At 53.7% G+C, this 23,901-nt stretch overlaps 7 protein-coding genes across 7 annotated transcripts; 4 read left to right on the top strand and 3 right to left on the bottom strand.

Annotated features, from left to right (window-relative positions):
• Positions 1-654: 654 nt before the first annotated feature.
• Positions 655-3,838, bottom strand: cp8 (putative carboxypeptidase Y). The gene is made up of 6 exons (XM_025545205.1): positions 3,201-3,838; positions 2,747-2,861; positions 1,980-2,589; positions 1,565-1,928; positions 1,023-1,486; positions 655-960 (listed from the first exon to the last, which is right to left on the bottom strand). The coding sequence occupies exons 1-6, from the start codon at positions 3,586-3,588 to the stop codon at positions 889-891; spliced, it is 2,013 nt and encodes a 670-aa protein (XP_025402355.1). The 5' UTR covers positions 3,589-3,838; the 3' UTR covers positions 655-888.
• A 905-nt stretch (positions 3,839-4,743) lies between these two features.
• Positions 4,744-7,158, top strand: BO70DRAFT_418234 (putative allantoate permease; the record flags this gene model as incomplete). The annotated part of the gene is made up of 10 exons (XM_025547444.1): positions 4,744-4,935; positions 5,020-5,214; positions 5,274-5,368; positions 5,425-5,825; positions 5,887-6,012; positions 6,061-6,176; positions 6,253-6,339; positions 6,423-6,539; positions 6,603-6,687; positions 6,748-7,158. The coding sequence occupies 10 exons, from the start codon at positions 4,744-4,746 to the stop codon at positions 6,912-6,914; spliced, it is 1,581 nt and encodes a 526-aa protein (XP_025402354.1). The 3' UTR covers positions 6,915-7,158.
• BO70DRAFT_393677 (succinate--CoA ligase subunit beta) lies at positions 7,109-8,712 on the bottom strand (the record flags this gene model as incomplete). Its single annotated transcript, XM_025546392.1, has 6 exons — positions 7,109-7,198; positions 7,258-7,379; positions 7,434-8,188; positions 8,252-8,348; positions 8,407-8,479; positions 8,539-8,712. 6 exons carry the CDS (start codon positions 8,710-8,712, stop codon positions 7,109-7,111), a joined length of 1,311 nt encoding a protein of 436 aa, XP_025402353.1.
• Positions 8,713-15,650: 6,938 nt separating this feature from the next.
• On the bottom strand, positions 15,651-16,589 carry BO70DRAFT_418230 (uncharacterized protein; the record flags this gene model as incomplete). The annotated part of the gene is made up of 1 exon (XM_025547443.1): positions 15,651-16,589. The coding sequence occupies exon 1, from the start codon at positions 16,410-16,412 to the stop codon at positions 15,651-15,653; it is 762 nt and encodes a 253-aa protein (XP_025402352.1). The 5' UTR covers positions 16,413-16,589.
• Positions 16,590-17,554: 965 nt separating this feature from the next.
• BO70DRAFT_309326 (Zn(II)2Cys6 transcription factor) lies at positions 17,555-20,319 on the top strand (the record flags this gene model as incomplete). The annotated part of the gene is made up of 5 exons (XM_025540125.1): positions 17,555-17,692; positions 17,759-18,142; positions 18,204-18,749; positions 18,814-20,079; positions 20,149-20,319. The coding sequence occupies 5 exons, from the start codon at positions 17,555-17,557 to the stop codon at positions 20,254-20,256; spliced, it is 2,442 nt and encodes an 813-aa protein (XP_025402351.1). The 3' UTR covers positions 20,257-20,319.
• Positions 20,320-20,869: 550 nt separating this feature from the next.
• BO70DRAFT_331021 (NAD(P)-binding protein) lies at positions 20,870-21,983 on the top strand (the record flags this gene model as incomplete). The annotated part of the gene is made up of 2 exons (XM_025540852.1): positions 20,870-21,251; positions 21,322-21,983. 2 exons carry the CDS (start codon positions 20,870-20,872, stop codon positions 21,981-21,983), a joined length of 1,044 nt encoding a protein of 347 aa, XP_025402350.1.
• A 682-nt stretch (positions 21,984-22,665) lies between these two features.
• Positions 22,666-23,880, top strand: BO70DRAFT_285576 (uncharacterized protein; the record flags this gene model as incomplete). The annotated part of the gene is made up of 1 exon (XM_025539166.1): positions 22,666-23,880. One exon carries the CDS (start codon positions 22,666-22,668, stop codon positions 23,878-23,880), a length of 1,215 nt encoding a protein of 404 aa, XP_025402349.1.
• Positions 23,881-23,901: the final 21 nt, after the last annotated feature.

Here is a 23,901-nt window from a genome sequence, read left to right as displayed (position 1 = left end):
AATCACATCTTCTGATCGTCCTGGGGCCTCCGAATCTCTACACTGATAGTATAAGACTCTTATCGCTAGACAGGGGGAAGAAAGGAATTGCTCGGGCCAAGATGCCATCCGGATAATGTCGCATTCGTGTTTGCGAGCAAGCATCCCCGGCAACGCGTAATCAAGGCCATCGTTCAAAGCGCCCGGTAATAGATCTGCCTAGCTCTTGGGAGATAAGCGAGACTGGGCTTGGTAGAAGGGGTCATGATGCTCGTGATGCTCACGCTCGAGCTGAAAGTTGTAAATTGTATAGATATAAACAATGCGGTCGCGTTTGGTCAGTTGAAAGTCAACACATCACCAGCTCACTCCTTGGATTTGGAATCGAGCCTCGGAACGGGACACTCGGCGCAGGAGATTAAGAAAAACGCAGGGTCCATGTCATCGTCTTGGTTTCTTGACTCTGGTGCTGAGTGAAAATGTTGTCGTCCTGTGTAACGGCGTGGTCAAATAAGAATGCAGGTCCCGCGGGCAGTTCGCACAAAAGTTATGACTTTGATTTGGAACCGAGTAAGCAACGCGTCCTACTCCAATGAGCAATGATGGGTGAAGGCCCGGTGAAGCTAAAATTACTCGGGAACGATTTGTCTGACTTTGCTGTCATGATTATGGTTACGATAATTCTTTGTTTTTTGCACAGCCTTGTTAGAAATACGACTGGCGCAAAAAGGTTAATGCTGGTTTATTTGGAAACCCCGAACTTGGTTCATTTCCGAGAAAGCCTCCCTGCCTTGGCAGCTGAAAGACAGAGAGTACCTAATATTATTCGTTGTCACAGCACTTTTCTTATGAAGTCATAACGCATCTATCAGTGAGGCAGACAGCACTGGCAAGCGCCGGACCTATCACTTAATCGAAAGACGCCCCGTTGATCCACCGAACCATCATGTCCAGTGCCACATCCGGGCGATCCTGGGGGACCTACAGTCACAGTTAGCAGACACTCAACTACTTGAGTATTCCCAAGAGCAATGGCAACTTACCATATGGCCAGCATCATCAACAGTCACGACCGCAAAGCGAGAGGGGACATCCGAATCGCCCACACGGACTCGGACCTCCTTCGTGGTTCCCACAAACTCCTTCTTGCCACGAACCACCGAGGTCCACGGTTTCAAGGGCTTGGACGAAAACTCGGCCTGACCCTTCCAGGGAAGTGACTGCGCCCACCGCAGATTCCCCGCCGTGTTGCACGCAAGGTCCAGGTTGCCCTGGTAGGCGAGATAATGCACCTGGTTCGCGAGCAGGTACTGCACAAGAGAGGAAGTGGCGATCATCATATCCGAACTCGTTTCGAACGAGTCCGAGACGGCCTTAGACACCATCCTGTACTCCGGGATCTCCTTCGGGGGCGACAGAGCCTCCCACACGGCCGGAGAATTCAGGTATTTCTCGATGTAAGTGGCTTCGATGTAGCATAGGTCTTCGACTTCACACGGTCTGGTGACTGTACGCGATAGTCAGCGATTAACATCGAGCAGGGCCACCGCTGGATGAACGTCCTTGCTGTTGGAGGCCGACTTACTGTCAAACCGGTTGCGACCACCCGGGGTGGATGACTCGTTGTCATACCATCCGATAATGCCGTCGAAGCAGACCTGGTCGGCAGCGTGGCAGACAGCCGGATCGGGGTGTTCCATACAGACGTCATACAGCTCCATGCAGCGGGGCAGGTTTTCGGCCATGATGTCGCATCTTGTCTGGTTGAAAACCGGCTGCGCGATGCCGGGGTTGGTGGTGCAGAGGGTCTCCCAGTAGCCGAACGTCGTGTCTTTCGGGGACATGTACCCGTTGCCGACAAGGCAGGACTTCAGGTTGACCTGGGGCTCGTGGGGATAGAGCTTGTTCTGCTCGACGATCTGGGCGCCGAGGAACGGAACGTAGTGGCCCTGGGGAGGTCAGCGTGGAGCTTATACGGTTTACAGGAGCCGGTCTCTCACCGCATACGACTCGCCGGAGATGTGGAAGGGCGATTCCAGCTTCTCGGGGAAGACCTCCGAGACGAAGAGCTGGAGGAAGCGATGCATGTCGACGGCGGCCTCGTAAGAGTCACGTGGCAGGTCATACCCTTCGTCGACGTAGGAGAAGCCCACGTCGACGGGCTGATCGACAAACAGCATCGACGAGTTGCGCGACCATCCGTACGGGTTATACACAGTGCCGTTGCCATACTCGTTGATCAAGCACGGGCCAAGCTCTTCGAACAGCCCGAGCATGCTGGAGCCGCCGGGCCCACCGGTCATCCACAGCGTCAGGGGGTCGTTCTCGGGGTCATTCTGGCTCTCAAAATACCAGAAAAACAAATGCTTGGGGCCGACATCCAGCCAGCCAGTGTACTGGGCCGAGCCGGCGTTGCAGATGGAGTCGTTCTGCTCTCGGATCCGAACCGAGTACTCGGGGGAGACGCTGCTCGTGATCACCCGGAAGTTGTCGGGGGAGGAGGAGGAGGTGGTGGTGTCTGGGTCGGGGACCTCGCCCCGCAGGACGGTTTGCGTGGAGGCGGCGTAGCCAAGGCCGAATAGGGAGGCGTAACGGAGCAGCATTGTTGTTCTTGGGGGTCGAGGAGTTAGCGAGGAAAGAAAGAGACCACGCGCATTTAAAGTAAGATCGGCGGCAGGCAGCAGCAGACGGGGCTCGCCTCAATCCCTCTCAGATATCTATCACCTTCCACAGGCGGATAAGAGGTAGGACAGAGCGCTACACTAACCCATTTGAAGCCGTGCTGGGAGCAAAGCCGGTCTGGGCGGACGGTTGTTGTCCGGCCATCAACACGCGGACTGCGGAGTCGGACTGGCTCGGAGTAGGCAAGAACGGGTCGTGCACTTTCACTCGGAGTAGATAATTTGGTCCGAGCCTCGAATCTTGGGTGGATTGGATTGGAAAAGGATTCTACTCCGTGCTCCGATACATTTGTTGGGCGGGTGGATGGAAAATGTCTATTTCCTGTGTAACAGAGTACAGGGTTCAACAAAAGGGTCGCGCACAACACCCCTGATCGGCATTATGTCCTCCCACAAGACTTCCCAAAATACATAAAAATGAACATCAATTGGTACGCCTGGCTATCCAGCGGTTCCCCCGATTCATTGAGCCACTATCGTCTAGTTCAACCATTGGCTAATGTCCCAGTCCGACAGAGTGGAGGAACGATCGAAACATACCGCATAGTATCACAAAGTCATACAAGCCCATAATCACCACCTTGGGCGTAACCTCCGGCCGGAAGTCGTATTTGTCCGTGATTTCCCTCGCGCGCCCAGCTGCATTGTGAACCACCTCCTCCACAAACGGATCTCTCGGCTGGTAAATCGACGAGAGATTGTTTTCTTTGAACTGCCCGACATACTCTTGCCAGTCTTCCTCAGTCTCCGGAAGTGTGACATCGGGCACCGTGCTTGAATCGGACTCTTCGGGAGCGAGGCCTTCCGGCAAGTAAATCGAGGAGGGTTCTATTTCGATGAACTGCTCGACATGCTCTCGAAGGGCGGAGAGGCTCAACACCCGACTGCTCAATCGTCGGTTGATAGTCAACAAAGATGTATTGTCCATCTAGGGAATTATATTCTTTATTAATTGAAAATAATGGTGCTGGGACGCTGAATCGCGGGAGGCTGGACAGAACGGCGTTGCATGAGGCTGCTGCGAATGGGCACTTGGCTTCTGCTGTTGCGCTTTTGGCGTATAAGGCTGATCCGGATCTGGTGGATAAGGAGGGATGTACGCCGTTGGATTTGGCGGAGAGGGAGGGGCATTTCGAGATCGTGCAGTATTTGCGCAAGATATAGGTCATGGATCATGGGCGAGGGTTATATTTCGGCTTTGGGGCGTGTTTATGCGATTCTGTATGCAATGGATACCATTTGACATTTCAGTTTCCGTCTTGATAAATGGTCATCTTTACATGGCAGAAGAGGCCAATGACGGTCTCCCTCAGTTGCGACACACTACGAAAGATGAAACGATTCGTATTTCGGCAAAGAACGGGGCTTCCTACAGCCCATTCCTAATAGGAAATACCAAGTAACCCGTTCCTTCGCGGAAATTTCCCAACTGGCCTACAAGGCACGATTTGAAACGCCATTGCCGCCACCCATAAGGCAAGGAGATAAGCTAGAAGAAGCCATAGCTCGAAGTAGCACGCAAAGCCTAATTCAAGAATCGTCACTGCTCCCGACTATCACGACAGCTCCGCCGGCAGGAATCTAGATGATTACAACACTGCTCCACCCGATGGGTGCTAGAATAAAGTGCCGTAATCGGACGGCTGTGCGTCCTTAGTGCGGGGGGGGGGGATGGACAATATTGAGGGACGATGGCGCAATTATATCGGCCACTCACCCCAACCCAAACCAAGGCGCCCTTCCGCAATCCAGCAAGAACCATTCTCTGGGTCAGGGCATTCTGCGCACTGCGTATATATAATTTGGATAGGGGGTATTGTGGTTATCGGGAAAGGAAAAAGCGAGTTGTTGCTTCGCGTTGAAGCGAAGGCGTCATGGGGATGGTCTCGAGAAGACATGCACGCGTAGTAGGGCACCTCACTGGTTGCGAGATAAGAGATGGCGTGATGGGGAGTAGCAATGAGACCATGTTAAGTAGCAAGTACTAACATCATGGCCGGTATCTGGATTCTTCGTACAAATACGGCCGCATATCCTGTCTGCATCCTCTTGACAGATCTGGCATGCCACGCTCGCAGCACTCATGGGCCACGAAAAGGAAGACAACAGGCCCTACGGCCTCAATCTAGAGGAAGGATCGACCGAATCCACGGAAACGCTCCAGGTGAAGACATTGAAGTCCTGGAAAGGATGGATCTGGGATACATGGGAGCTGCCGCAAGATCAGCGCTGGTTGTTGTTCAAGGTGGACGCTTTCGTCTTGACCTTTGCTTCGGTATGTCCTTCTTTCTCCTCTTTACGAAATCCCAATTTATATCGATATCTCGTTGAAAGAGTAGAGACTGACACGACCTTCCAGATTGGCTATTTCTTGAAGAACCTCGATCTCTCCAACATTAACAATGCCTACCTGAGTGGCATGGAAGAGGACTTGAACATGTATGGCAACCAGCTGGTCACCAGCACGTCGATCTATACTGTCGGATACGTGATCGGCCAAATTCCTTCCAACATGCTTCTGACTCGACTCTCCCCCCGATGGGTGATCCCCGCTGTATGCCCCTCTTCGTCTCGCCCAATGTGCATGTCGGATCACTGACACTAAACCTGCAGCTGGAAGTCGGATGGGGAATCGCCACCATCGCCACAGCTAGTGTGAAATCCTACCGATCGCTCTACGCCATTCGCTTCCTGGTCGGACTTTTCGAGTACGTACACGCGTGATACCTTGTTCACATGGCACTAATACTGTCCCCCCTTTCAGATCGGGTTTCTACCCCGGCATCCACTACCTGCTCGGTTCGTGGTACACGCCGCAGGAGATCGGTAAGCGCGCTATGATCTTCTGGCTTGCTGGGTCGGTCGGAACGCTGTTCAGTGGCTTCCTTCAGGCAGCCGCCTACACGAACCTGAGTGGTGTGAACGGGTATGCGGGCTGGAGATGGCTTTTCATCATCGACGGGATCATCACCCTGCCGCTGTCTGTCGCCGGCTTTCTCTTCTTCCCCAACCTACCCCAGGACGGGCAGAAGACGTGGTGGACGACGGAAGAAGAGCACGTTCTTTCGGTGAAACGCATGCAGGCCATTGGACGTGCTGGCCAGGAACCCTGGACGGTTGCAAAGGCGAAGCGAATCTTCCTCAGCTGGCATACCTATCTCCTGCGTGAGTGTGGCCTTTTTGTCCATGGAGATGTCAGAGTTGAATATAGGCTGACGCGACACAGCGGCGATTTACATTCTCTGGAACAATGCCTATCCCCAGGCTGGCATGGGCTATTGGCTCAAGAGCTTCGACAAGACCCCCGAGCCTGTGCCGGGCACCACGTTCACCGTCCCGCAAATTGACAACTGTCAGTATTCCTCCTGAAGGTGCAAGCACCGTCCTAACACGGCAATAGATCCAAATGTCACTACTGCTATTTTCATTGTCGTGGCCCTGATATGGGGGTTCTTGTCCGACGGACCTTGTCACGGGTCGCGATGGCCTTTTATCTACATTGGCGCAGTTGTCTCGGTAAGCGTTGAAACATTCTCCTCGCTAGATTGATACCTGTGGCGGATCCTGACTCACCTGTTTGCCCGTCATACAGCTCCTGTTCGTTCTCCTCCTGCGGCAGATGCCACTCTACTCGAACATCTCCGGTCGGATGGCAGTGTATTGGCTCAGTAATATCGGGGTGCGTATTTCGAATTCTCTCTCACGGAAACGGAAGCTATGTGCCAAAGTCGGTAGTACACCCTGCTAACGTGATGGCTACAGAACGGGGCCGGTCCTCTTATCCTGAGTTGGATCAACGAGATCTGCTCGGCGGACACAGAGAAGAGATCTCTGATCCTTGCGATGGCCAATGACCTGGCATATGTCGTGCAGGCAGTCGTACGTGCTTTCGAAACCAGTTTTTCGTGCGTCATTAAACATAATCGATTGACATATATCCAGGCTCCAAACTTCGTCTGGAAGACCACCGACTTTCCCGCGGCAAAGAAGGGATATCTGTTTTCTGCGGTCCTGCAGATTCTTCTCAGTAAGCCATTCACGAGTCCAACTCTCGTTCTGCTCAGCAACCAACAATAACCTCTCATAGTGATTGCGACAGCCGCCACACAAATACTGCTTCGACGGGACCGAAAGAAGGCCGAGGAGGAACAGAGGCTCAGGGAGTCGCAAGGGAGCGACACTTCAACACAGGAGGAGAGTCAAGCTGTCGAGGGGAAAACATTCCGCACGGAAGTAGTTACATTAGGCGATTAGAGCGAATAGATGAATGACCAAAGAAGGGGCTCCACCCGACGTGAAGGACTTTGTTTCTGGAGCAGATCTGGGTAGAGTAGGATTAGACTAACATGAACACGCACTGAGAGCGCATTGCGCGGAAAGTCAGAGAAACATATCATCAGGAACAGGAACAGGAACAGGATCCTGAATCATGCGATTGCAAGAAGCCACTACTGGTAGGATGGTGTCTGTCGGACAATTTCCCGCGCCGCGGCCTCGAAGTCTGTCTCGGTGTGAAGGTTCAAACCCGAGTCTCTGATCTGGTGTCCCAGGAAGGGTGAGCTGCTTTCTCTGACGAACATTCACAGTAATTCCTCACCATTTTCAACGCCTCCTCGGAATTCGTCCCCTGCAGCCGCACCACCACCGGCACGCGAAGACCCCCCAGAGCATCCGCCGCCGCCAGTATAGACTCTGCGATCATGTTGCATCGCACAATGCCTAGCGTTGATCAGAGCCACCATCATGACATTCGTACCTGACGGACCAACTCACCCCCAAAGATATTCACCAAGATCCCCTGAACCCTCGGATCCGACGTGACAATCTTAAAAGCCGCGATCAGCGTCTCGGTGGTCGCCTTGCCGCCAATATCGAGAAAGTTCGCACTGGACCCCCCGAAATGGCTGATCAAGTCATTCGTCGCCATGGCCAGTCCCGCGCCATTCACCAAGTTCCCAATATTCCCCTCCAGCCGCACATACGAGAGGCCATGCCTGGCCGCTTCCCTCTCATCCGCCCTGTCGGACGGCGGCGGCTCCAGGGCAAAGATCTCCGGCTGCCGGAAACGGGCCGAATCATCGAACTCGAACTTGGCATCGATGCAGACGAATGCTCTCTCGGGCGTGCGCACGAGGGGGTTCAGCTCGAGGAGCGTGGCGTCTTTGGCGCAGAAGAGCCGGAACGCCTGCCGCAGGATGTGCGTGACCGAGACCATGTCCGTGTCCGTGAAATGCAGCCGGGCTTGGATGTCGGACAACGCGCCGTCGCCTATTCCGGTGGATGGAGAGAACCAGTAGCGGTTTAGGCTGTCGATGCTGGATTCGATGTTCACGCCGCCTTGGTCGGAGATCAGGAGCATGGGACTGCCGCGCGAGCGGTCGAGGGTGAGAGCGACGTAGAATTCGTGCGTTACGTCGACGGCTCGGTAGATGTAGAGCTTTTGGACCAGGAGGCCTTCTGGGGGTGTTTGCGTCGTTGTCAGGTAGTGGTTTAGCATGTTGGAGGCGTTGTGGAATGCGTCGTCTGCTCTGGAGGGGTGTCAGTTTCATTTTATATGGTGGAGAAGGGGGGGGGGGGGGGTTCTATCTCACGAGTTCACGATGCGGACTCCGCCTCGACCGTCGCTGTCCATCTTTCCCTTTCCTCTGCCACCGGCCAGGATCTGGGATTTCAGGACGGACGGGGCGTCTGCGCGGGTGTTTGCCATCAGATGATGATTCACTGGTAGGGTTCAGTCCCAACTCACTGATCTGCGCTACAACCGACCGCGCATCTTCCGCACTGGCCACTACAAAGCCCTTGGGGACTGGCAGGTTAAACTATCTCCAAGCTTAGCATATCGCATACACACGGTGCCTGGGACGAATGTCTCGCGTACCTGTTTCAAAAGATCATGGGAGTGATACTCCAGCAACCCGAACCGCCGTATCTGCTGCTTGACGACGCAGCGAGCCTGTGCTGGTTCATCCCCTCGACCCCAGATTCCAGGTCCCGGCGGGGCGGGGACGCATGCAGTTAACCGACAAGCCCTAGTTACACTTCGAGCGAGCATCTTCGCGAGCAGAGGAAAGGACAATGAAAGCGATCAACCAGGAGCGAACAGTGGTCTCATCAGCTAGCTACACTGATAGCAACTCGATAGGATCATCCACGCATCAGCACGGCGATGGATACCTTTCCCCGCTCTGTGCGACGTTCTCCGGCCTCGTGTTAGAGTTCCATCTGCTGGAACTCAATGTGGCTTTGGCTTTTTCTCTGTATGGAGACACGCCCGTGTTATGCTATTTCCACGGAGGATAGTGGGGCTGGGATCGATGGGTGGAGATAACGATCCGTGGTAATAGCGGATTGAGCGTCGGGTTTGGGCTGAATATGTCATAATCCCCGGATTCCCGGGGTGATCGCATCACTGGGTCGTTCGGGTTTCTTTGTATCCGGTGGGGAGGAACGAATGCCAAGAGGGCGTCATCCATGTGGCTCGATTGCATGGATAACCGTTTCTGGTGTGGACGCTGTAGTCTGCTGGCTTGTCTTCATCGAACCTACTTGATGATAGATGGATGCCCATGACCGGAGGGGTGGCTATGGAAGGGAAATCTAGGTATATCCGACCAAGGGGAAGAGTGAAGACACGCAGCTTGCCTACTAGGTAGGAACACCATCCAGTGGACACTAGCAGCGGCGATGTATTCCAGCCCAGGCCAACGTTTCAATGCCAAATGTCATCATATCAATCAGTAGCCTGTGCCACGGCAGAAGTAACCAGGTCGGGTTATATTCTGAGGGAATGCCCGAAAGGCAACCATCTGTTCCTCGAGCTCTGCCACGCGGGCCTCAAGTGATCGGACCAAGCTGGAGAATAATTGTCAACAGGTAGACCTCTCGTCCACAAGAAGGAGGGACTTTCGTCACCTCCTGGGCACGGCTTGCTTTTTCGCAGGATCGAGCCCCAGACAGAAGACATTGGCCAGTTTGCAAGGTGTGCAGACGGGGAATTGGAAGTCACACTGTTGCGAGGAAATAAGCTTGTATACTGTGTAGGGTGGATTCGAGAAAGGGAAAGAGTAATTTGAGACGTAATTACAACGAATAATATAATATATACAGTAATTCCTGGGTTACAAAATCGTCGCCGTTATTCCATGTGGATTTCCGCTATCAAAGATCAGCTGTGATAGTATTTAGGCAGATTAAAAAAGCTTGTTCTATCGAAAGATTCACAGAACAAACGCCAACGCCAAAATTCCGGAGACCATTGTGATCGTCCTTGGTACGTTGGCAGCCTGGGATGAAGAACCACCTGTGAACAAGGCCTGTGAAGCAGTCGCGGTGCCGGATGCGGTTTTGCCGGAGGCTGCTCCTGCGGTTGAAGAGGCAACAGTAGACGCGGAGCTGGTCTGCTTTTGGAACCCGGAGCTCGATTGGAGACCAGATGGAGAGCTATGGGGAGAGGCCAAACCAGATGATTTAGAGTTATTGCCCTGGGAAGATTGGATGGATGCGGTGCCCAGATTTTGAGACGCCGTGTTTGGATCCGCGCTTAAAGACGCTGTAGAGGCTGTAGAGGCGGCAGAGAATGCTGAAGTGGCCACGGGTAGGGATTCGTTAGAGGCAGTAGTCTGACCCGAAACGTCTTCTGTAACGGCGCTCGCTTCGCTATTTGTGGATAGGTTTGAGGAGTCGACGCCAGCGATAGCATTGTTAGCTAACACTTGACCAGAGCTTGCGCTCGCGGTAGGTCCGAACTGGCTTTCGGTCACAGTGCTCGTTTGGACGTTGGCTGTTGTACCTGAGGGCCCAGTCCCGGCGGCATTGGAAGACAATGATCCTTCCCCGGTATTTGAAGTCACGGTAGATCCTGACACATCTTCATGCGTCGCACTCGCGTGACCGTTGATCTCCGTAGCGGAGGATTCAGCTCCAGAAGTACCGGAAAACAATGAACCCTTGCCAGTGCTCGAGGTCGAAGACGGCTCTGGAAAAGCTTCAGTCACGGTGATTCCATGGCCGCTACTGCTTGAGTCCGAGGATTCAGCCCCAGAAGCCGTAGGCAGCGAGGACTCTTTGCCAGAGCTTGCAGACAGGGTCTGACCAGACACATGGTCAGTCACGGTGCTTGCTTGGCCATTGATGGCCGTGCGGGTAGATTCAGCTCCAGCGGCAACAGTAAACCCAGATTCCTCGCCAGAAATTGGATAGCCCGTGGGTCTCCCAAAGTTCTCAGTCACAGCGGTTACTTGGCTATTGATGACTGTGCGGGTAAGTCCAGGTCCAGCGGCAACAGAAAGCCCGGAATCCCCACCAGATGTGGTAAAGATTGTAGGTCTCCCGACATTATCAGTCACGGTGATCGTACTTCCGGTCCTATCTCCCTCTCCAGAAGCCTGGGAGTCAGCAGACACACCGCCAGCAGCATTGTGGTGGCCGTGGGGCTTGTCCGTAGCAGCAGTAGCAGCGGGGGTATCGCTTACGGTGTAGACCGTGGTTCCTGCAACGAGAGTCTCCGTGGTGACAAACGCCGTGTGTGAGCGGAGCGGACATTTAGCAACCCCCGGTGGACACCCAAAGATTGTCGACACCCTTGTTGTCAAAGTTGTCTCCGTCGTGACCGTTTCTCCGGTCTCGGCATGTGCGACAGCAGTAATCACTGGAGCAGGATAGACAGTGGTTCCGACAAGCACAGTTTCCGTAGTGGCAGACGCGGTCTTTTCGCGCAGAGGGCAATCCGTCACTGTGGACGGACAGGCGTAGATAGTTGAGGTCCGAGTACTGTAGATAGTCTCTGTTGTCCAGGCCTCGGTTTCTGCTCCGGTGCCCATTGCCGAGGGTGTAACGGCACCTGGAATGACTGTAGCTGTGGCTGTGGCTGATGCTGTCGGAACATGGGTAATGGGGTATACGGTTGTTCCGGCAACGAGGGTTTCACTGGTGACTGATGCTGTCTTTGCGCGCGCAGGACAATCAGTCACCGTCGATGGACAGGCGTAGATGGTTGAGACCCGAGTAGTGAGGAGGGTTTCGGTCGTCACTGTCTCTCCCTCTCCCTCTACCTCTGGCATGGGTCCAAATGACGCTGTGGCTGTGGCTTCTGCGGCTGTAACGGGGCAGATGGTGGTAGAAACCACGACTGTCTCGGTTGTCACATAAACACTCTGGGCTGACTTAGGACAGTTGGTAACGGACAAGGCGCATCCTGTCACGGTAGCTGTGCGTGTGCTGAATATATTAGACGTTGTCAGCTGTTCGGTGGTCGCTGGTAGCCCGGTATGTGGCTGAAGGGTAGCAGTTGCCGATAGCTGGGTAGGATTAGAGGGGGGTTTTGATGTAGCGATGGTTGAAGAAAAGGCTGGAGGGTGCGGAATAGACACGGATGATGGCTCAATGGAGGCAGTGCGAATCAGCGACTGCGAAGAGCCGACAGGAGGGACGGCTAGTCCGGTAGAATGAGGGATGGCCCCGACGATGGGCGGAGAAGAGATCCTGAAGGCACGGCTGAAGATGAAGCTAGTTTGATGGATTGCGGGATAGACACGGACGATTGGCGAAGCGAAGATGGTGAAGGCCTGGCTGAAGAAGCCAGTCTGGTGGGACGAGCGGTAGATACAGACCCCAATCCAGTCGATGATGGGCGAATGGGAGTTCTTGATAGTCCAGCCGAAGAGGATGCCAATATAGCAGATTGAGGGACAGACACAGTAAATGGATTGACGGATGTTGGGCGGATAAGAGATTGCGAAGGCTCAACGGAAGAGGATGAAGCCTGACTTGGGCTTCCATGAGGAATGGAGGAAGATTGACGAGCGACCGAAGAAAAGACTGGTGTCGATGAAGGGATAGCCGTCGAGCTAGCAGACACCGCAGGCGAGGAAGAGAAATGTAGATCGGCAACGGAGGATGAGAGCGTCGAGGAGCTAGGTGTTACCGATATGGCGGACGAGGAAGCCGGGGTTATAGCAACAGAAGAAGAAGCCGTCGACGGCACCGCAATAGTCGAATAGGACGTGGTGCAACTTGTAGTCGGACTCGAATCCTCGACGCTGAACTTGTCCCATCCAGTGACGTAACCACTGGCTGAAAATCCGCAGTCGAACACAAAGATCAGGTCGTGGCTGCTCTGGGTAGGGGTCCAGGAGTAAGAGTGCTGGGTCCAGGAGGTGGCTTTATTGCCCATCGTTAGGGTGTAGTACGAGAGCTCGGTGCTGGTAGAGTCTTGGTAGATCCAGCTCCAGCAGACTCCGCTGTTAAAGAGGGAATTGGGAGCAAGGGCATAATAGAAGGAAACTGTGTATGTCTTTCCAGGAGTGAGGCCAGTGACAGTCTGGGAGAGTGTCCAGTATATCCCACTGGCGCCGACTGTCTGTATATACCAGCTGCCGTCCTCTGCCGTGGTAAAGCCACTTCCAGAAGCCCCTGCCTCAGCGAGGGAGACGGTCCCCTGGTAGGGGTAGTCAATGGCGGTGGTCCAATCTGTCAAGCCATTCTCGAAAGAGCCATTCTCAATGAACTCGCTGTTCGCGGTTGAACAGGACACGATGGGCACCGTGCCTGCGGCAATAGGTCGGACATAAGAAATGAGGGTGGGTAGGAGGAGAAGATGCCTCCAGGAGAGTGGATGTCCACCCATACTGTCAGTGCTCAAGTGAATGACAACGACGCAGAAGGAGTGAATGTGGTAAAAAGAAAGAATGAGGGACAGGGTCCCGGGTGGCCGAGAGAAAAAGAAGGACGACTCGGGGGGAGCAAAGAGAAAATCGGGAGCCCCTCCTATTTAACTGTCGTATCTATCGAGCATATCTGAGACTAGCAGTGCAGGCATTAGGCCCGAGCATCCTCCGCCAAAAGCATACATCTGACGTGATTGGAGTACCTTTTTCGACTGTCGCTTGTTTTCTCCCCGATCGATTTGCAGCGGGTCCCCAAGTCAGGAACCCTCGGATCCTGTCATTGTAAGCAATTATAGGCGACCAAAATATGAATAGCGTCCTAGCCGCATCAGACTACTGGAACTTTAATGACCCTAAAATAGCATGTGGGCTTTTTTTTGGTCTCGCTGTCTCGGGGTCGCCGTGATCCCTTGTGGGGTGGGGTGGCTCAGGGCTTTTTTGCGCAAGATATATTGGCGCAATCCAGCCACCGGTCTCGGAGTCACCCATCGGTGCAGTCACAGAACAGATCCTCGACGAGTAGCCAGTTGATTAGAATTGCCGTCGGGGATCGGAACGCTCATATCGGTGTTGTTATCAAGATGGTAGGCAAACTACTGATCAGGCAGAGATTGGCCATCTGTAGCAGAAGGTGATATAAACGCCAGAGCTAAGATTAGACAGTCGAATAAATTGAATATCAAGATCAAAAGCCTTGAATAAATGCATAATAGCACAGGAGGTTGATAAGAGAGATTAAGAGAGCATAGAATTAAGCGGTAGTACACGGAGAAGAAATAAAGTCTATAATAGCAAGATAAATTGTAGGATACTAGACATATTAATAAGCATTTGATAGAAAAAAGGCCAGTCAAGGAAGTCTTTAAGTACTATTGTTAAAAGCTTTGTATTACCCTTTTGCAAAACAGTGAGGACAATATTTACTATCTCTTTCTCCTTATTTTCTAGATAACACATCTACTGAAGACGCATCAGTGCAAATAAAACTTGACTAAATTGTAGGGCAGCGTGGCGTTGCGCTGGATAGACTTCAAGCCCCATCCACATGAATTGGCAGGATGTATCTGGCAGGCCACCCGGATAAATTATCCAGGTCCAGGTTTTGGGCAAATCAGAATCGGTGGACAGTCGCATTACTGCGCACAGGCTTTTAGGGATATTCGTTTTCCTATCTTGTGAGAAACCAGCTCCTATCTGCACCCCCAAGCCAACCGTCAGTCATTTTATCTGAGACTCCAGAGTTTAATGACAACATTACTTCCGGCTACCTAATCATCCAGTCTACCTCAATTACCACAATCCCCCCCCCCGACCACATCCGGCAACGACCTCTCTATATTCACCAACCCCTGCATAACACTCACCACCCACTCCTCCGTCTCCTTCGAAGACCGCTTATACGGCGTCCGCGGCCAGAACGCCAGCGGGTCCGTAACCCCCGCCGCCGGGCCAGCAAAGTAAGCAGCCGCGAACTTCGTCGGCGCAATCCCTTCTTTACAGGCTCTCTCGGCCTTCGCAATCAGCCCCTGCAACTTGACAGCCTCCTTGAGCTGCTCGTCCTTCCACAGAGACCACAGTTTGGCAACGGTCTTCGGGAAGACGTTGGCCACGCCGGTGACACAGCCAGACCCACCGCCGCTGAGGATGTGGTCGACGATGCGGGATAGCGGTTACGGGGATGTCTCTGTATGGTCTGTTTGTGACATGGCATTCATGGATCAACCTGGGATATATATGCATAACAGTCAGTCCAGCACGTGCTCACACCATGGTCAGATCTGTCCGAACAAGTATCCTGGTTCCGGAGGTATTCTGAGCCTCTTCGCCAGGATGATCGCCAGTGTATGATATCCTCGGAGACGTGCTGAAGAACTCATCCGATTTTCGCTCGACACCCACCTCCGTGGTAACATCCCCCAATCTTCGTCCGGCCCAGATGGGGGCGGCTATCCGTCTGTCGCTCGTGTCGGATCTGTGATCACTGCCTCGGATGCTTCGGTTGGTCAACGAGCGCCAGCCGTGGTAGTAGACCCGCCGGCCGAGGAAGAATATGGTTGGAAGGCTGACACAAAGAATCATGATCGGCATTTCCGCCGAAAGCCAGTATATGGGCATGGTCATGTAATCTGGATGTATGCATCAATGGTTAGAAGTGCTAGGCTTCTTTCAGGGTATGAGGGGTACTCGCATGTTGGATCTTTCTTGAGCTTCGGACCAAGCCCTGAGAAAACAACAAGTTGTCCGATCGTTACCACGATGACCCTGGAGCACATATCGCCGCGTCAGTCTACGATCACGGCCAAGCTTTGGGAGGGGGGGGACTCTCTTACATATAACCACAGGCGAAGAGGGTGATAATGAGGAATTTCCGGGACCGGGGCAAATGTAGTTTGCCCAGGATGGGCATTGGGAGCAGTAGAATGGCCAGGTCAATTATCAACGCAGGCAAGAGAATCCCCATCCAGAGCGACCAGAGAGCCACGCAATGGCCCTTGACCGCTGGATTCCATGCGCTCTCAACCGGAGAACATTGGAAGATGACTGCGAAGACCAGCCCTACCATCCATGCCACATTCAAGGCATGCAGGACCCACAGAGCATATGCGAATGTGCGCGAGATCATATCGAAGATCAAAGCGTAGAACAGCAGGGCAGATGCTCGGCCAAACCCCGTCCCCAGCCCAAATGAAAAGAAGGTGACGTATACCAGTTTGCGGATTTTGGCGTAGCCCACGAAGCCAACCTCGGAATAATGTTTTCCTACACCCAGGCCCACCATGATACAGCTGACGATAGAACACATGACGGTTAACAGCTGAGGGTCGTCGCGGGTACCGCCAGTTAGAGTCTGTAGATAGATATTGTGGGTGGGAGAAAAACAAACCCACGTAACAAGCACGGCCCAGTCATCCCACCAGAAGTGCCTGTTTCGCATCTGAGACGCATTCGGCGGCATGATCGCTCGGGACCAGAAACGAAGTACAACCGCGATGGTAGGGAATGTTATCATGGCTGCCATGAAGATCCGCAGTTCCCTTCCATTCTCGTCGCTGGAGTCGGGTATCGACCCGTCCGTAGACGTAGACATGTTGGATTGGGCAGGACGGTGGAGTATCAGGACTTAGACATGCTAGCACGATTGGACGAGGCTGTGGGGTGTCAATGGTATTTAGACATGGTCGCGCGGAGGACACAGGGATGTTAAAGGCAGGTATAGGAAAGAAGATAGTCGTAGGAGTGCTTTCCCATCTGATCAGATGCTCGCGCCCTGAAGCTGTCTATATTGGGGCGGTTGGGGCAGCGATGCCAAGGGGAGCAAAAGGGGGGGGTTAGGGGTTAAAGACATGGCACCGCATGGATCAAATGACGGCACGTAAAAGTCAGCTTATTGGCACTGTCCTCCGCGTTTCTTTGTCCGAGCCTCGTGGCTTGCCAAAACCCTAGGTACCGATCGGTATTTTTAATCCGTGAACCATCCATCCTGCTGGTGGTCTTCCCTCAGCCTTCGCTCTCGAGGCCCTAGAAGGGCTACGTCTGGCGACACCACCAGCGCCAAGGGGGTGGCCAGGCCTTCTGTACTCGAGCTGGATGAGGTCTATGGAGTAAACATGGTGTCAACCGTGACAGATAGCGACTGTTATTGCTCCCCGGACATGTCATCTCTGCAGACTCTTGTCCAACCTCAGCTGTATCCCCTCCCCCGGCGTCCCAATCACACGGCGGGCGGTTCATTCTGCCCGGATGGAGAGTAACACAGGGGGTGATGCTTTCTGCAACTGCATATTCTTAGTATCACCAGCTCTCCTTCATCCCCATGCATGATATCATTGGCTTTGGAAGGCTGAGTTGCCAAGAACAATCAACCCTTCCGGATCTCTTGCGGGGAGGTTCATCCGAACAAAGAACGGGGATTCAACACGAGCTTCCTGTAACACAGCTAATGGTTTTTGACTTTATTATTCCAAGGTCGGTCCCCCCCAATCCGATGCACATGAGCCAGCTCTCGCGGGACTTGATTGTCTGCATCTTCTACCGAGTCAACGCGGATCAAATGGATGTTCCATGATCCATAGGGTTAGGTGTCAGCCTGTGCGGCCCAGCCCCTCCTTTTAGCTTCCGCCAGGCTCCATCCGTCACTTCGATCGGGATGACACGTATAACAGATCCCAGGGCTCCACTGCTGTGCTCCTGACTGTCCCTGCCTACGGCTTATATACCAACGGGATTAATATGGAGGCGCCCTTGCCCGGAAAGTCAGACCAGGAGCCGAAATCCCCCGATGTCGTTGCGCCGAAGCCACGGCGCCGCAATCGAGTCATCCTTTCGTGCCTTGCATGTCGTCGGCGGAAGTTGAAGTGTGACCGCGCGGTATACAGCCCACTCGACCCTGGATTGCAGTTTTCAGAAGCACAAGCATGGCTAATCGAGTTATAGCATCCGTGCGCCGGCTGCCGAGCATCCGCGCAGCAGTGCATCTACGTCACGCATGCAACCCCTGACGCCCAGTTTCGGCAGAAGCTGGTCCAGCTGAAGGAGGCCAAGGACGCCCTCGATCAAAGCCTAACCAGGAAGGCTGGTTGGGATGGCAGTGACCCCGACGGCATCGTGCCTTTGTCGCAACGACGCCAACACCACGCTGCTGCTGAATCCGATCCCACCGACGATGAGGAGTATCTGGAGCCCACGCCGATGGCCAGTCAAGATGCCGCATATGCTGCCGAGGCGGACAATGACATCGATGACCTCGGGATCAGTTTAGGTCGTCTGCGAATAGGGGAACGCGTCGGGGGTCTTTACCGGCCCAGGATCGCAGAAGAGGTGTGTTGGACTCTTGCACGGCTTTCTTCTGAAACACTAACGCGCCCGGTATATACTCAAGATATCCTACTCGCTCTTGCACATGCGCAGTCGGTATACATCGCAAAATGGCAGTTTTGCGCCCGTACCATCGCTAACTCCTGGCACCCCCGAATCATCGGATGCGTTCCTGAAGCCCGGAAGATACTTCACAGGCCCGTCGGCCAACCTGGTTCTCGGGCCCAGTCTGTCGGATAAGTCGCTAATAAGCTTTGTGCCTCCACGTCAGATCGCAGACAAACTCCTCGAGAGATACTGGGTTGCGGTGCACCCTGTCGGCCGGATCTTGCATCGTCCGACATTCGCGCAGCGTTATGAGACACTCTGGGAGCTTGTGGACAACGGGTATGAAGTGCCCCCGTCGTTGGGTGCGATTGTCTGTGCAGTCCTCTTCTCGGCCGTTGTCAGCATGGACGTCGATGATGGTCGGCAGGTCTTGGGCGAATACGACGCGCTCCGGGATGAGTTGAAAGCTCATCTGCAACTGGGCACAGAGGTTGCCCTCGGGAAGGCACAGTTGCTGAAGTCGACGAAGACAGAAACCCTGCAGGCATTCGTGGCCTATTTGGTACGACCATCAGTCCTTGTTCTTTCTCGCGCTTCATCTGGCAGTTTAAGTAACCTGTGATCAGCTCGCAATGTGTCTGGATGAGGTTTCGCGCGCCCATTCGGTCCTCGTCGGCATGGCCATCCGGCTGGCCGAGTGCATGGGCCTCCATCGGGATCCGACCGAATATGACTTCTCCCCAGCAGAGTGTCAGATCCGACGACTCATCTGGTATCAGATCTGCTACCTGGACAACAGGACCAGCGAAATCCAGGGCCCCCGCCACTTCATCCAGCCCGGTGGCTTCACCACCAAACTCCCCTTCGAGCTCTCCTCCCCCCCAGTCTGGAACGAGATGGTATTCTCGATGATGCGATTCGAGTGTCAAGAGATGCACCGCAAAAGCCTGCTGCTGCGCGACGAGGTCGACGAGAAGAAAATCAGCCTCACGAAAGCGATCGCCCAGCTCGAAGACTTCCGGGTGGCGATGGACAACAAGTACGGCCCCTTGCTCAACGGCGAGGGTTCTTCCCCTCCACAGCCATTCCGACGCATGGCCGGCCAGGTAATGAAGCTGCTGGTCAGTCTGCTCCTGACCTGCTTTTTGCATCGCTACATGAACAGCGTCACGTACCGGACCCCCGACCGACTGCGCCAAATCGTTCTCAGCCGGGGTGCCGATGCTCTCGAAGCGGCGGTCGAGTTGGAGTCCGCAGATGACCTTCGCCCGTGGGCGTGGTACAGTCGCTCCTATCACCAGTACCACACGGCGTTCCTGTTACTGTTCGAGGTGTTTGCCTTCCCGCTGCGAAAGGAGGCAGGTCGTATCTGGCGCTGTCTCGACTTTATCTTCGCTGAACCCCTGGCGAATCTCCCGACGCCGGATGTATCCGTCACGCGCACCCTGCAGGATGTTCTTGGACACCGCGAAATGAAGGGTCGCTATCTTCTTACCTTGTTCGCTGAAAGGATGCGCGTGTACCAGGCGGCGAAAGGGTTGAAGCTGCCCTCGAAGATTCAGGATTTCAAACTCGTCATCACCCCTCAGAGCAGTGACGATTCGGATCCAAGGACTATGCTCAACTATGCCCATGACGATCTCCAGTCTAGCCATGGTGCCCATGATGAACTCAATGGCGTTACTGCCGCTCGAAATAGCGGAGATGTTGGATCTGACGATCTAATATCCATGCGACTCGAGATGCCCAGCAGCGAACCCATTAACGAGCTCGCTTCTGCCACTGGAAGTAGTGTACCACCACCTCCAACTCAGCCTGTCCTGTACGCACAGTATGCAACCCCGAGCGGCCCTCTTAATGATATCGATGCTGAAATGCTAGATATAGACTGGGTAAGTCTCGCGCTGAATCCCTTTTCGCGCAAGTATACACTCATCCTGTACTAACCATTCGATTGGCAGAACGTCTGGGACACTGTATTTCCACCCCTGCTCAATGATGGAAATCTGGATGTTCAGGATCTTGGAGATTTCGTTTGGTTGCCATCGATAGAGACTGTCGTAGAGTAAAACAACAGGGGGGGTTGATCCTGTGGGTAGAAGATTCACTTGCAGTCATAGCCTGTTTTCATTCACTGGAGCATAATTTCACATCCTTGGACTTTCCAAATCTCAGCCTCGACCGTCTGGGAATTTCTGCCCGGGGTTGGCGTGCAGATTTTCTCACCATGGCACCTTGGAGGCCTGGCATCCAATACAGGCCTCTAGCAAGCATATCGTCTTCGCTTACGGCCGTAGAAGTTCTTCGCGATTGCTTGAGGCGGCCCACCCCTTACGGCCGTAAGCCTTCCGGCAGTCGGGCGCGAATGACCGGCCGAACCCTATCCAGATCGCAGAAATAAGCACTAATGGACTAGTCTACCACGATGATTGGCGCGGTTCTATCGGCGATCCACATCTCTCATCGATGCGACGCCATCGAGGTGCTGTATGTCTCGAAAATAGACTCGCAATTCAGTCCGCCACCGGGATTTGTGAGGCTGAATGGAACCGTCATATGCACTGGTGGTGATAAAGCTGGTTACGGACTGATTAAAAGGGAGCCTCGATCCCATCGAGAATACATATCTACCACTTCCGCAACCTCAATAATCCAGCGCAACACTATCTCTACAGAACCAGAATGTCCCCTTCGCTGGTCACCGGCGGAACCGGGTATATCGCCCTGTATGTGATCAAGCTGCTTCTCGAGCAGGGCCACCACGTCCACACCACCGTCCGAAGTGTCAGGAACTCCGCCAAATGCAAGCCCCTTCTCGATCTGCAGGCCAAGCATCCGGGGAAACTGTCGCTTTTTGAAGCCGATCTTCTGAAAGATGGGTCCTTCCGCGAGGCAATGGAGGGCTGCACGGTCGTCTACCACATTGCCTCGCCATTCCTCACCCCCTCCCAAATTAAAGATGGTCTGAAGGAATGCGTGGAGCCGGCCTTATGGGGTACGAGGAACGTGCTTGAATCGGTTAATCAGTGTCCGAGCGTTCGACGCGTCGTCCTGACCTCCTCCAGTACGCGATTCACCATTCTCCAAATAAAAGCCCATCTGTTATGCTGCCATGCTAACATGTCCCTCCCTAGTGGCCGCCATGTACGGCGACAGCATCGAAGTCGTCCAATCCAACACTGGCATCCTCTCCGAAACCTGCTGGAACGAATCCTCCAGCATCACCAACAACCCATACTTCTACTCCAAAGTCGTCGCGGAACGCGAGGCGTGGAAGATCAACGAAGCCCAGATCCGCTGGGACCTCGTCGTCGTCAACCCCGGATTGGTCCTCGGTCCATCGCTAACGGCTGAGTCGGTATCCGGCAGTCTCTTCATGCTGGAGAATCTGTATCGCGGCCACGACGCCATGGGATGTCCTGGGTTTTATTTTCTGCTGGTGGATGTGCGGGACGTTGCGGAGGCACATCTCCGCGCAGGCACGAGCTCGACCGCCAAGGGACGCTATCTCATTACCAATGGCGACAATCTTAGTCTGCTGCAGATGGCGGCCTTGGTGAGGCCGTTCCATCACAATCCTAAGGTGCTGCCTCGGCGGTCTCTTCCCAAGATTCTTGTTTATGCGGCCGCGCCGTTTGTGGGTGTTTCGATGAAGTTCGTGGCTAGGAATGCTGGTATTTGTTTCCAGGCAGATAATGGTAAGAGTGTCAGGGAGCTGGGGATGTCGTATCGTTCGACGGAGGAGATGTTGAGGGATCATTATGAGGAGTGGCTCCAGAATAGGGGCGGCAAGTAAGGGTTCGGTCTGCTTTGATTTTGTTGTTTATGGGCGATTTTCCTTCTTCTTCAATGGACAGAAACCTTTAATATAATCACTTGCCTGGCCTTATATATCTTTATTTTCACGTTTAATATTGAAAACTCCAGGGGAAAATACCAAAGTTATAATGAGGAAAGTAATGGGTGTCTTGATGGCCGAGGCTTTGCCTCCTCAATTCCATATTCACTACCACTATAGTGAATAACCTTTAACATGTGCCCGCTTTCTGTTTGCTGAGTCCCTTCAAGTCTGCATCTCAAGGAACATAGCCTTCGGTTGTATTACTTCAATGATTTTACATTGCGTCTTAGAATCGCAGGTTATCAACCCCTAGCTCTTCTTCACTATATCCATTTGCATGGTGTACAGCGAAGGTATATGATCATAAGACCGGGTCCCTGTACTGAACTGTATCATGTATTATACTAAGATTAGCCTTGCTTCAACTCGACTGAGGCTATTCACAATGTTTACATAGGCGGAGCCATATATTAATCCCCCAACCCCCCAAACGCGCACCTCCAGTCCATCTTTCCTGACACCATCAAGAGAGCCTGAAACTGACGCTTACCCCCCTCCCTCTCATCCAACAGGTCCCCTTTCTGCTTTTTTCGTTCATCTGTTCCACGTAATGTTTCTCATGATGCTTCTGGATATCATGCTCTTTATCGTGAGCGTCACGTTTTTCTACCTCCTCCAGAAACAACGTCATCGACCTCGCAACCGTGTCACCGATGTCGAAAAATGCCGCCAACTCATAGCAGCAGACGGCCAATTCATGGGCAAGACCAACCTGCTCTCTCCCCTCGCGTCACGAGAACTACCCAACCGGCCGCTTCGGATTACATTCGGCATCGAGAACGCATTCACCACTCCCGACGAGGAACTTGCCGCCCAATTCGTCCACAGATCCAGGGCACTGGTGAATGTGACCGCGATAGAATGGTACTACGTGTCTAGAAAGATCCGCAAAGCGGCTCGCCTATGGCTCGCCCATCCCATCGAAGAGATTCCTATCGCACGACTGGTGCAGGTCCTCTCGCTGCGCTTGGTCATCATGACTTTGCTGGAGATCAAGCTTCCCGTGAAGGTCTGGAACGAGCTGTATCTTGCCAACCTCGCATCCCAGATCAACGAGCTCTGGATAATCTCCGAGAGCGACCAGACCCCGCCGTTCGCGGGAAGCGTTCTCATTCGGGAAGCCCTCTCCTCGCTGTGCCCCGGTTATGACCTCTCCCAGCCTCGCGATAACCCGTTGAATCTCATTCTCCCCGGCTTTGAAACCACGTGGCGGGTCGCGCTGCGCTTGCTTCTCGAGCTGAGGCGTGGTGATCCCGACTGGATCGATCTTGTGATCGGATTCTCTCGAAGGCCGACTACGGGTAATCTGAAGGAGAGAAACTCATCCGGGGTCTGCGCGGAACACCTGATTTTTGAAGCGCTTCGTCTATACCCGCCCACCAAAAGAATCTGTCGCGCATTCAGGTGGCAGGATGCAAGCAAGAATATCGTTGAGCAGGACACTTACGCGGCGGACATCGAAGCCTGCCATCTGTCGGTGGATATCTGGGGACAGGATGCCAGGGAGTTCAATCCCCTCCGATGGGCGAATCCGACTCAGGGACAAAAAAGGGCCTTCATGCCGTTCGGAGCGCCCCCGTTCGAATGTCCCGCGAAACCCGTTTTCGGTCCCAAGATGATCGGCACGATTGTGGGTGTCCTGCTGCAGGGGTTGGAAGAAAAAGGACAGTGGACGACGGTTGATTCCTACGGGCGGGAGATGGATGTGAACTTTTACGGTGCGAGGTTGAGTAATGCGAGAAGTGCGTATGACGAGTTGATTTTCAGACTAGATGGTCGCGATGCAGAGTGAGTTGCTGCTCTTTCGTGCTCT

This window comes from Aspergillus heteromorphus (assembly GCF_003184545.1).
Source record: "Aspergillus heteromorphus CBS 117.55 chromosome Unknown BO70scaffold_4, whole genome shotgun sequence".
NCBI classification, from domain to species: Eukaryota; Fungi; Ascomycota; class Eurotiomycetes; order Eurotiales; family Aspergillaceae; genus Aspergillus; species Aspergillus heteromorphus.
Note: the sequence above shows the minus strand (reverse complement) of the source record. Positions and strands in the feature narration are given on the sequence as shown.

Excerpts from the sequence above, each read along its gene's own strand:
- cp8 (XM_025545205.1), bottom strand. The coding sequence starts at position 3,588 with ATGGACAATACATCTTTGTTGACTATCAACCGACGATTGAGCAGTCGG. Across the intron at positions 1,487-1,564 it reads TGGTCGCAACCGGTTTGACA|TCACCAGACCGTGTGAAGTC; the intron begins GTAAGTCGGCCT and ends TATCGCGTACAG. Across the intron at positions 961-1,022 it reads TTGATGATGCTGGCCATATG|GTCCCCCAGGATCGCCCGGA; the intron begins GTAAGTTGCCAT and ends CTGTGACTGTAG.